This window comes from Dreissena polymorpha, chromosome 8 (assembly GCF_020536995.1).
Source record: "Dreissena polymorpha isolate Duluth1 chromosome 8, UMN_Dpol_1.0, whole genome shotgun sequence".
Lineage (NCBI taxonomy): Eukaryota > Metazoa > Mollusca > Bivalvia > Myida > Dreissenidae > Dreissena > Dreissena polymorpha.
In genome coordinates, this window is record NC_068362.1 from 30,954,596 (window position 1) to 30,967,672 (window position 13,077).

General features: G+C 37.3%; 1 protein-coding gene across 1 annotated transcript in view; it reads right to left on the bottom strand.

Annotated features, from left to right (window-relative positions):
- Window positions 1-13,077, bottom strand: part of LOC127840424 (SCO-spondin-like) — an 88,152-nt gene that overhangs the window by 50,586 nt on the left and 24,489 nt on the right. Inside the window, exons 15-21 of the mRNA XM_052368839.1 lie at window positions 11,546-11,687; window positions 6,980-7,124; window positions 6,240-6,424; window positions 5,372-5,539; window positions 4,667-4,910; window positions 2,324-2,469; window positions 398-519 (exon numbers count right to left, since the gene is read on the bottom strand). Coding sequence (XP_052224799.1) covers window positions 398-519; window positions 2,324-2,469; window positions 4,667-4,910; window positions 5,372-5,539; window positions 6,240-6,424; window positions 6,980-7,124; window positions 11,546-11,687 — 1,152 coding nt within the window. The remainder of the gene's footprint in view (window positions 1-397; window positions 520-2,323; window positions 2,470-4,666; window positions 4,911-5,371; window positions 5,540-6,239; window positions 6,425-6,979; window positions 7,125-11,545; window positions 11,688-13,077) is intronic.

Sequence of the window (13,077 nt, forward strand, 5' to 3'; positions counted from 1 at the left end):
ACTCAGCTCGCAAGTTAACTGCGCGACTGTTGTCGTAATCCCGCGTAAAAGGGGACATGGGGGTGGGGTCATCTATATTAACTTTTCAAGTTAAACTCGTGAAATTTATATAAAAAATGATTTTTTAAGGTCTGACATAGAAATGCGAATGCTACCGTAATCTCGCTTGTAGTGTGTATTGAGAAGGTAATCTATTTTAACCTTTTTTTTTAAATTCCACTCGTAAAATACTGGCAAATTCATAATCTTCAAAAGCTATGACATTGGAAATGGAAGTGCATTAAGCCCCGTTTTCTTAGCGCGAGGCCCATTTACTTGGTGTATATATGAAATAATCTTGCACACATCACATACGCATATCCATTATCACATTTATACCCATCGGTACGCAACTCACCATCGTTGGCAATTCCTTTCTATGACGTCACCAGCCTTCCGGATACGGTCACCGTCCGGCGCGTATTTGTCGTAGCACGTGCATTGACCGAGTCGCACGCAATCCCCGTTGTCGTCCATTATCTGTGTGTGCATGAAACAAGATTGCACAGTTCAGCCTCGCTCTGGAAAACTGGGCTTTAAGCATGTGCGTAAAGTGTCGTCCCAGATAAGCCTATCCTATCTGCACAGGCTGATCAGAGACGATACTTTCCGGAATTTTCCGGGTTTAGTAAGTCTCTTTTAAACGAAAATCCAGTTAAGGTTGAATGTTTCGTCCCTGATAAGAATATGCGAACCGCACAGCTTTATCTGGAAAGACACTTGACATAAATGCATTAAGCCCAGTTTTCCCAGAACGAAGTTCAGTTACTTACTGGATCCGAGACTGTGAAATCAATAATTACCTAAACCTACTGTTATTTATATGTATGTTTACGACAATGAGATTCACATGCTTAAGTCAAAACTAAACAATTCTGCTCTGTTCTGTCAAATACTCAACTCAAACCATGTTCCTTACAAACTGTAAAATCATGTTATATTCGTCAACATGAAATGTCCTGCTTTAAAAAGGACTTTTTGTTGACACGTAAATTTGTAAATTTTCATTTTTTGAAAAAAAAATATTGAGTAATTTGCATCGGTTATTTTCCAAAGTGTTTGTGCTAAATGATTGGATCGTTCAACCCACGAATTAAACGAAAGTCAATGTCCACTGATAAACACTTATTCTACAATACATATAAAAACTTCAAAGAAATTGTATTTGACGTAGATCTCAAAGACCTAATTGCTAAAACGCATTGAATGAAAACGGTGAAAAAGAACGATATTTTAATGATTAATTGTACGTATAGTTTTTCTAAACCGAGCAAGTACAACAAGTTCGTTTAAAGCTTATGAACACTTAAATAATTATACATGTATTGTTTAAACATGAAATTTTTAGTGGAATAAACAAGTTTGACGCTATTTTAAAATTATTTTAAATAATTGAATATTTTTCTATAGGCAATGGCTTTAAAAACACATGGACGTCGTTCTTGTTAAACCGGGCTCAATGCATGTGCATAAAGTTTCATCCCAGAGTAGCCTGTGCAGTCTGCACAGGCTAACCAGGGATCAAACTTTCCGCATGAACTGAATTTTCGCTTATAAGAGACTATTTTAAACGAAAAACACAATTTTATGGACTGCACAGGCTAATCTGTGAACGTTTTACGCACATGCAATGATCTCCGTTTTCACAGAACAAAGATGTTTGCCCTTGGATTAAACCGTTTTGATTTGATTATTTATGCTCATAAAAAAAACAATAAGTGGTAATTATGTCGAGTGAGAACTAACAGAACAACACAGTGTTGCTAATTTCAATGCTGTCGACATTAAGTATCTTATCAAGTGACCGGGGGAGGGCGGTACATCCGGAGACGCATTACTCCCTACAGAGAGTGTCTATGTTCAGTTTTCTTACCTGAAGGACAACCTCCGCACAGATATTTGACGGGAACCAGCATAGCTGGATCAAATCCCTTTCGTCATAACCAACCACATAATGATAGCCTAGCCATGTGGTTCATTAATTTTACCGTTGTTATGTTTCCTTTTTTTTAATGCAGGTAATATTTTTTAAATCATAAACCTAAACTTAAAGTTATACACTATTTTCAAAATATAAAATAAAATGATACTTCTTTTCATAATATAATTCTTAAACCACTAAAATTAAATCCTACCAAATCTGGTAGGATTTTCTTGTGATGGCAGAGATTATGTGTGAGAGCAGGAACGACAACTCTGCGTGGAGATCGCCTGAGAGAGTGGACAGATCTACATCCGGCGATATACAACTCTTTACATGAAGTGCCCGTTTTAGTGAACTTACTTGACCGGGCGGACACGTGCATCCGGCGACGCATTCTTCTTTACAGGAAGTGTCTGCCACCTCCTTGTCTCGGCAGTGACCTTGACAGGACGAGCTACACTCGCTGTAGACGGAACCGCCGGAAGAGCCACAGCGGGTCAGATCGTCTGTGAGAGAAAACATGGTCCCGTATTCACAAGTCTGAACTTAATATTTAATTTAAGAGAAAACTTAGGATATTATGAGCCTCATTGTGGGTAAACTTGACGTGTTTGTTTCTTCCTTCAAAATTGGGTCAAGAAATCCAATGTCAAAAACAAACAAATGGGAGCTAAAAATTCCCAATGGAAGCTTTACAAAAAAGATCTCAATATGTTGTTCAATTCCCATCCATATATGTTTAAACTTAGCCAATATAATACTGAAAACACTTGTATTCTCATTTACGAAGCATTTTGTAAGCAAAACAACAATATTAATTTCCCGATTTCTGTCAAAATGCCGACAATTTTTTCAATCCAAGGGGACCCAATCCCATTCCCAAAATGGCGAAAAAACACTGACTTGTCTTGATGCTTGTGCGTTAAGTGTTATCCCAGATATGCCTGTGCATTTTTATTACAGAAAACTATCATTTAAAAGTGAGCTCAGGGAACACTGGGCATAACGCTTGTGTGTAAAGTGTCAACCCCGATGAGCATGTGTAAAGTATCAACCCCGATGAGCCTGTGTAAAGTGTCAACTCGATGAGCCTGTGTAAAGTGTCAACCCCGATGAGCCTGTTTAAAGTGTCAACCCCGATGAGCCTGTTTAAAGTGTCAACACCGATGAGCCGTTTCAGTCCACACAGGCTAATCAGAGTCGATACTTTCCGCTTGTGTGGGATTTTTCGTTTAAGAGTGGTCCATTCTAAAGAAAAATCCTGGGTATGCGCAGCACGTCGTCCCTTATTAGCCTGTGCGGACTGCACATGCTGAATTAATATAGGGCCATTGTTTACGCACAGTTGTTTAAACCATGTATTCTGAGAACGACTCTCATCGTAGTGTTGCATTTATTGCAATTGATCCTTACACCAAACTTTGATCAGTGCTAACTATAAGCTGCTGGTCGTAATTGCTGTATATTTTCGGACATTACGTTTCGGAAACCCCTTTTTCGCAAATTTACGTTCTTACGCTAAATTAAATTTATTTGATAAAACAACGTCTGCATAACTATTTTTTATTGAGAAATAACCATTTCACAAAACGACAATTACGTGATACAGATCGTTTCATTGCCTTTCTGAAATGATGAAATAAATAATAAACGGTACGATGATGTGTTGCTTTCCTTAATATATAATTATCTATTGATAAAAATAAATAAACTGTAACTTCCTTTTACGATGATATGATTTATCATCATTACCCATAGTGGCAGATGGTTACATTTATAATTTATCCTGCCTCTGTTGCAACCATTGACCTTATAAAGCAGGGTCGAATAAACTAGTTGATCTCCGGCAGTACCTCGCGTGACAACAATCTAACCGTAAGTACGTATTCCTACGCGCCGATTAACATGTTCTAATATTTGACCTTTTACAAAATGTACATGCGAAGTTCCTGCGAAATGTTTTGTCAAAACAAAATGATAGTTTAAGTAATAAATGTGTATAAAATTTAAGCAAACATGTGGCAATAAAGTACTACATTTTGCCTTTAAATTAATTTACTCATAACCTTTACTATACACCGTTGTTTATATAAACAGAAAGTTTACACTAATACACACTTATTTTCGGTAATTCTGCAATTGATTTTATTTTTCATCGAAATATCATTAAATCGAACCAAATAATACTATGTAAAAGAAATAATTTAAAATGAAGCAGGATAAATTATACATAATTATTGTCGAAATGGAGAAAGTTTATCCGGTTCGGCCCGAAAAAGCTCGACATATTTTCTTTTTCTAAGCCTCACAGGATAAACTTTCTCCATATCAGCACTAACCATGTATTCTCTATATATCAACCACGATAGAGCCCACACTAACCATATATTCTCTATATATCAACCACGATAGAGCCCACACTAACCATGTATTCTCTATATATCAACCACGATAGAGCCCACACTAACCATGTATTCTCTATATATCAACCACGATAGAGCCCACACTAACCATGTATTCTCTATATATCAACCACGATAGAGCCCACACTAACCATGTATTCTCTATATATCAACCACGATAGAGCCCACACTAACCATGTATTCTCTATATATCAACCACGATAGAGCCCACACTAACCATGTATTCTCTATATATCAACCACGATAGAGCCCACGAAACACCAGTCGGCAGCTTACGTACCACACTTTGCGCGTATACTGGCATGCCCACTCCAGTCGTCGATTTCCGCTCCCAGAAGAGCGCACTCTCGCGCCACCACCGACAGGATGACGCACGCGGGAGCGCTGACGTCCAACGAGTTCACGGAGCAGACGTCACTCAGGCACTGTTGGTAGTAGACGTTGAAGTCGAGCAGGTCGCGGCAGCGTTTCCATAGCGACGTTGCGTCACGCACCGGCTCACAAATCTCCTTGGCGTATTGCAACTGAAATGTTTCTCGTTTTTATCACGCACCTAGTTAAAAGGGAATACGAATGACAGAATCAATACCTACCTCCTAACAGCAATACGTTCTATAGTAGCTCAGACATCCCTTTGGCGTATTGCATCTATGAGGACAGGAAAAAGTGGTATTCGTTTTCTAGTTAATGGGTCATATCGAAGGTGGTGATCAATACATTAAAACACGTAATAAACAACCGTAACTTCATAGTTAATCCTCTTTAAATATTCTTTAGAGTAAAATCAGAGAATATACTACTATTAAATATGTGTTTTGATGATTACATGAAACTTATTTAACAACATTTGCATTTGTTATCATGAAGTTGATTGAATTTGTGGCGGGGATTTGTTGAGAGCGATGCTCGGAACCAGTCTTATCTTTGCGCGGAGGCTTTATCATCTTCCACTATGAGACAGTTTGGGAAGCCGGAAAGCACTCACTTTCAGTATGGGACAGTCGGGGAAGGCGGGTCGCTCCGCCTGGCGGGCACAGTTGGGCGGGGTCATGTAGTGCGACACGAACGCCCCCGCTTTATTCTCCGTGATCCCGTTCGGCGCCATCCAGTCGTCATTCGTAACGTAGTTGAACTTGCCGCACAGGCCTTGAATCTGCGGTTATTAAGGATCATACGTTTGTTGTCATGCTATTTGTCTCATAAATAATAAAATATCATACATTATATAATGATTAACTATTAGTTTAATAAAATATGTTAAAGAAATAACGTTCGTTATATATTTGGAAGATGCATTCTTGTCATTATGAATCTTTCTCTGGGTAAAGGGGTTCTATGCAGTTGTCCCAGCAAGTGCAGTTCTCACATGCGAATCAGGGACGACGCTTTAAATGGATTTTGTTCTATTAAAGGAAGTATCTTTTTAGTGAAAATCAAGTAAAGGTGGAATGTGTCGTCCCCGATAAGCCTCTGTGGATTGCACTGTTATGTTTATAACTGAACTTGTATTTTACGAATTGTATATTAGCATATTGTCGCAAACTAGTTTTTCAATAAGAAATCAAACAAATATTAATAGCAATTATTTCTTAATTTCAAACACCCATGGTAAACCACCAAGAAAATGACATCTTCTTTCTATTAAGGGAACCTTGTTTTGGGAAAACTTGGCTTAATGGATGTGCATTTATGTTCCGCTTTTATGGAAATTTTCGATTATAGGAAGTGTGTTTAATATGAAAATCCATTCAAGTCGGAAAACGTCGTCCCTGATTATCATATGCGGAATTCACAAGTTTATCTGGGACGAATCCTTACGCAAATGCATAAAGCCCAGTTTTCCCGCGTCTCACCTTATTGTCGTAGAATGACTCCACGCTGACGTAGATCCGCCGCTGTCCGTACAGTACCCGGAAGCCGAACCCCCGCACGAGCTTGAAGAGAGAGGTGACCTGCTTGACGTACAGGTGGTGGGAGAGATAGGGCTTGTCCTGAATGTAGGCCGTGTAATCTTGACCGTTCACCTGGACGCTGCCACCTGGCGGAAAGAAGGAAATGATACTTACGATTCGGAAATGATAAAATGGTACTTATTATTCAGAAATGATACTCATGATAATAGATTAGGAAATAATGTTCAACTCTGAAATGAAACTTGTGATTCGGAAATAAACTCGAATCCGGAAATTACCCTTAAGATTCGGAAATATTTATATAATTTGAAAATAAACCTTATAATTCGTAAATGATGCTAAACTTATGAAATGATACTTGTTATTCGAAATTGATACTCATGATTCGAAAATGACACTTATGCTTCGGTAATGAAACGCATAATTCGGAAATGATACTTATGATCCGAAAATGACGCTTATGATTTGGAAAAGATACTTATAATTCGAAAATGAATCTTATAATTTAAAAATTATACTCATGAATCGGAAATGAAACTAATATTCTGAAAACTCCTGTAATTCTGAAAAGATACCTATATTTCGGAACAGATTTTTTTAATTCGGAAATGATAATTAGCATGCGGAAATGATCCGTATAATTCGGAAATGATATTTTGCTAATCGTCACGCCTCTATACCTTGTATGACGACGGATTCCCCCTGGGTCTCTACTCGAACGCCAGCGATGCAGTTGCGACCCGCCATGTATGTTCCACAATCCTCGTGAAGGGCCCGGATGACAAGGTTTGCCCTAGGGTCCGCCTTAATCGCCTCAGAGGCAGGCTGTTTTCGATTTATGAAAAACAATGCAACAGAGTGGGTCGTGTTCTGAGAAAACTGGGCATAATGCATGTGCGTAAAGAGTCGTCCCAGATTAGCCTGTGCAGTCCGCACAGGCTAATCAGGGACGACACTTTCCGCTTTTATGACATTTTTCGTTTAAATGAAGTCTCTTCTTAGCAAAAATCCAATTTATGGCGGAAAGTGTCGTCCCTGATTAGCATGTGCATACCGCACATGCTAATCTAGGGGACGACACTTTACGCACATGCATTATGCCCAGTTTTCTCAGAACGCGACTGAAGTGGTCTTTGTTTTCTCCTACATACCTATTTTCCCCTGCCCACCATAAACACATTTTTTGTTGTTGAGAACACAGACTATATTAACCTCGTCAATAGGTATGTGCAGGTCGGGACCATCCTGCTTCAGTCCGTACAATTATGTGTTTAAAGGGCAACAGACATATGGTAAATTGACAAAATTGAAAAAAAGTTGTTTCAGATTCGCAAATTTTCGTTTTTGTTATGTTATCTTTTGAAGAAATAGTAATACTGACCCTTTACCATGCTCTTAAATATCCATTATATGCATCTTTTGACGATTTCAAAACCTGAAAATTATAAAGCGTCGTGCGACGCGAAACGATTGAATAATTTGGAAAGTTCTGTTGTTGTAGTTATATTTTGGGAAACTACGAAGATTTCGTATATAGGTAAACAAGAGGGCCTGAAAGTCCCAAAGTCGCTCACCTTAGATAACAAGATATTATTGGGACAAATCTTCTTACCAAGTTTCATTAAGATCGGAAAATAAATGTGGCCTCTACAGTGTTAACAAGGTTTCACTATAGCCATATTAGGAAAAATGCCCCGCCCCCTGGCGGCCATGTTTTTCAACCAACTGGCATCATTTTCGAACTCGTCCAAGATATTATTGGGATAAATCTTGTGACCAAGTTTCATGAAGATTGGACAATAAATGTGGCCTCTAGAGTGTTAACAAGATTTTACTATAGCCATATATAGCCATATAAGGAAAAATGCCCCGCCCCATGGAAGACATGTGTTTCAAGCAAAGGTTACCATTTTTTAAATCATCTAAGATATCATTGAGACAAATCTTCTGAGCAAATTTCATTAAGAACGGAATATAATGTGGCCTCTAGAGTGTGTACAAGGTTTTACTATAGCCATATTAGGAAAAATGCCCCGTCCCCTGGCGGCCATGTTTTTCAACCAACCAGCATCATTTTCAAACTCGTCCAAGATATTATTAGGATAAATCTTCTGACCAAGTTTCATGAAGATCGGACAATAAATGTGGCCTCTAGAGAGTTAACAAGATTTTTCTATAGCCATATATAGCCATTTAAGGAAAAATGCCCAGCCCCTTGGCCGCCATGTTTTTCAAGCAAACGTTACCATTTTCAAACTCATCCAAGATATTAATGAAACCAATATTCTGACCAAATTTCATGAAAATTAGACAATAAATGTGGCCTCTAGAGTTTTAACAAGGTTTTACTGTAGCCATATAAGGAAAAATGCCCCGCCCCCTGGCGGCCATGTTTTTCAACCAACCGGCATCATTTTCAAACTCGTCCAAGATATCATTGGGATGAGTCTTTTGAATAAATTTTATGAGGATCGGACAATAAATGTTGCCTCTAGAGAGTTAACAATGCCATATATAGCCATATAAGGAAAAATTCCCCGCCCCTTGGCAGCCATGTTTTTCTAGCAAACGTTACCATTTTCGAACTCATCCAAGATATCATTGAAACCAATCTTCTGACCAAATTTCATGAAGATTGGACAATAAATGTGGCCTCTAGAGAGTGAACAAGGCAAATGTTGACGTCGCACAACGGACAACGGACGACGGACAAAAGGCGATCACAAAAGCTCACCATGAGCACGCTGTGCTCAGGTGAGCTAAAAATACATCAGATGTATGCATGAGCATGGATGGTCGAGTGGTCTAGGCGGGAGGCTTTTTACTCCAGGACTCCAGGGGTCAGTGTTTCGAGCCCTGTTGAGGTTTACTTTTTTTTACCTTTTTTTTAAATTGTATTTTTGTTTGTTTACTGGAGGTTTTTAGGTGAAATGTTTCAATTTATCAATATAAAGCATTTAATGACATGCTTCAATGCATGCCAAAATCTGTTGAACGGCCCCTTTAAAAGCACACAATTTGAGTTTTTCCAGAAAGAAACAATAAACAATGCAGGGATAATCAGTTTTGATATATGGGTTCATTTTTTGACGTGTCTCATAAAAAAATCTTTCCGTAAAAATACCAATGGACTTTTTTAGATCATAGCGAAAATACATTTGACGATTAATTTGTTCATTGAAAACAATTATGTAAAAGATTGGTAGAAAATGTAAAAGAGTGTTTGAAACTGTAAAATATTGTTAACAATTGTAAAACATTCATAGGAAATATGAAAGATTGTAAGGAAATTACTAGAAATACTGAAATTTAGTATTCATAGATGTGTACTAACATGTATCAACACTTTCTCTTCGTCAAATACTGCATCGTCACTTTACTTGATCCAAACGGTTAGCATTACACATATACTGTATTCTTGCACGGTAAAGAGTGTTCAAATGTTCAAGTACAATGTCTAATCTATTTTAGTTTTTCATGAGGCAAAAATCTGATAATTTGTATTACAAAAAATAGCGTTCGACTTAAATTTGTCGCATAATGTTGCATAAGATGAACTAAGAAACGCACCCCCCCCCCCCCCCCCCCCTTGTACATATGCTATACAGTTCTTACTACCGTATATAAACATGGAAAACATTCACATCACAGGCACTCGGCATTAGTTGCTACCCCCCCCCCCCCCCTGCTACTCCTCTCCGCTCAGCTGCTGCCCCCTCCCATAAACCCTCTAAATTGTCCATTTCTTATACAAAATATCAAAACGAAAAAGTTTGTTGATATTTTTACTTATATTTATATATCTAACATTTATATAAGTAAAACAAAAACATATTTTTAAATCTCACAATGACCGACATATTTGTGACCCGAACAAGCTCATTTATGGCCATTTTTCACCTTCGAACTCAAAGTGTGACTTTGACCTTGGAGATATCGATATAATTCTTTTGCCTGACACACCGTCCAATGATGGTGAACACATGTGCCAAATGATATTTAAATCTCACAATGAACAACATAGTTATGGCCCGGACAAGCTCATTTATGGCCATTTCTGACCTTTGAACACAAAGTGTGAAATTGACCTTAGAGATATCGACGTAATTCGTTCGCATGACACACCGTCCAATGATGGTGAACAAATGTACCAAATGATTTTAAAGTTTCACAATAAATGACAAAGCTATGGCCCGGGCAAGCTCGTTTATGGGCAACTCCAAGTGTGACCTTGACCTTGGAAATATCGACGTACTTCTTTCGCATGACACACCATCCCATGGTGGTGAACACATGTACCAAATCATTTTAAAATCTAACGATAAATGACATAGTTATGGTTCGGACAAATTTTCAGTTTAAAACGCAAGTGACCCCGTTACCTAGTTTTTGACAAATTTTCGGTTTAACACGCACTAAGTTACCTAGTTTTTGACCCGGCATGACCCATATTCAAACTTGACCTAGACATCATCTAGATACAACTTCTGAGCAAGTTTGGTGAAGATCGGATAAAATTTTCGGAAAAGACCGACAGACCGACCGACAAAGTGACTCCTATATAGTCCCCATTACCATTGGTAATGGCGGTATAACTAAACAACAAACTTGTGGACGGTTTTCCTTCAATAACCTCTACGAACTTGGAACAAAAAAAACTAGGGAAGCACAAACATCGTAAAGCCGAAAGAGCATATTCATTTGAAAGAAACATAAATATAAAGTCGCTTACCGGGTGAAAATTAAAGCTAATATTTTCAGTATATTAGGTAATAAATTGTACTGGGTACAGATACCAGGTAACTACCAGTTAACTATAAATAATGCAAGTAGATTGATCATCATCGTCACGTGGTAAACCCAGAAATGCAAATTGTGCATGCGTTGTGAATAGTATATATTTTATAATATAAAATGATCAAACTATTTGCGTTATTTAAAGTGTGTATATCGTTATGTCACATATTTTCGCGATGTACTTTCGATTTCACATCGCGAAATTTTATTTTTCCGAATATACAGAAAAGATGAATATTTTTCAAGTTATGTAATATACCAGTCCTGATATTTTAATCAATATAAACTAATACTTGTAAAAAAGTACGGTATTTTAAGTACTTTTCTTTTTTCGTCAATCTCGGTTGACGGTCCCTTTAAACCAATTCATATTAAGTATACGTATGCCCTTCTGTAAATTAGTTTACAGTATATGCGTTACTTGCATGTGATGTTTCGCGCATGCGTACCTGCACTAGATCATAGGTGCAAGGCGCCGCCTCGAATTCGTATTCTAGACCGTCGAATGTTTTCACGTGCGACATTCCGTAGTAGTTGCACGAGGAACTGCACTTGTCATCCGTGCATTGCCATTTGCCCATGTAACACTTGCTGAATGATATAAACATATTATTGTCGCTCTGTGAAAAGGGGATTAATGCATATGCGTACAGTGTCGTACCAGATTAGCCTGTGCAGGCCGAACAGGCTAATCAGGGACGATACTTCCCGCTTATATGATATTTTTCGTTTAGAAAAAGTCTCTTCTTAGAAAAAAATCCAGTGTAGGCGAAAAGTGTCGTCCCTGATTAGCCTGTGCGGACTGCACAGGCTAGTCTGGGACAACACTTTACGCACATGCATTAAACCCCCTTATCACAGAACGCTGTTCATATATATTTTAATAAAACAACGAGCATCGCTGAAGGAACACCGGGCCAAATGGATTTGCGTAAACAATTATATGTTATTTAATAAGTACATGTTATGTAATATGTCTATGTCGTTTGTTGACTATATTTTGAGTCATTAGTATATGTAGTTTAATAAATAGATCTAGTGTAACAATTATATGCAGTTTAATATATGCATGTTATGTAATAAGTCTATGTCGTTTTATAGTATATTTTGTGTCATAAGTATATGTAGTTTAATAAATAGATCTAGTGTAACAATTATATGCAGTTTAATAATTCTATGTTATGTTATATGTCTATGTCGTTTATTTAGTATTTTGTGGATCATAAGTACATGTAGTTTAATCCATTTATGCCTAACGTCTAGAAAAAAGGCCTTGGCAAACAGCGTAGACCCAGATGCGGCGTCTCATCAGGGTCTGCGCTGTTTGCTTAAAGGAATTTTGTAAGAAATATTCTAAATATAGAAATAAATATACTAGACATACCTAATTTTGGAAATAAATTGATCCAATTTTGAAGGATGGGAGAGTCCATTAGGCATAAATGTTAATAAGTATACGTAGTTTAGTATGTTTATGAAGTTGAATAAGTTTATGTTATGTAATAAGCACACGGAATTATTTATAAATATATGTAGGTAAATAAGTACATTTAGTCTGTTAAGAGCATAAATACATTAATGAAGTGTAATGAATCCATGTAGAGTAATACATATATGTAGTTTATTAAGTATATGTTATTAATACATTACATGCTGTTCATTAAGTAAATGTATTTTATTAAGAACGTGTAGTGTCATAAGTACATAAAGTAGCAGGCATAAATATAATTACAACAACTGTAAGAAGAACAAGTATTTAATAATTAATAATTAAAATGCATAAAAATGAACGTATTTTAATAAATAATTTAAATGTAATAAGCATACATAATGGTAATACTAATACATAGTGTCGAATTTTCTTACAGGCTAGTTTAATCGAGCCGTGTTCTGAGGAAACTGGGCTTAATGCATGTGCGTTAAGTGTTGTCCCGGATTTGCCGATGCAATCCACACAGGAGTTTCAAAGTTTATTGTCTAA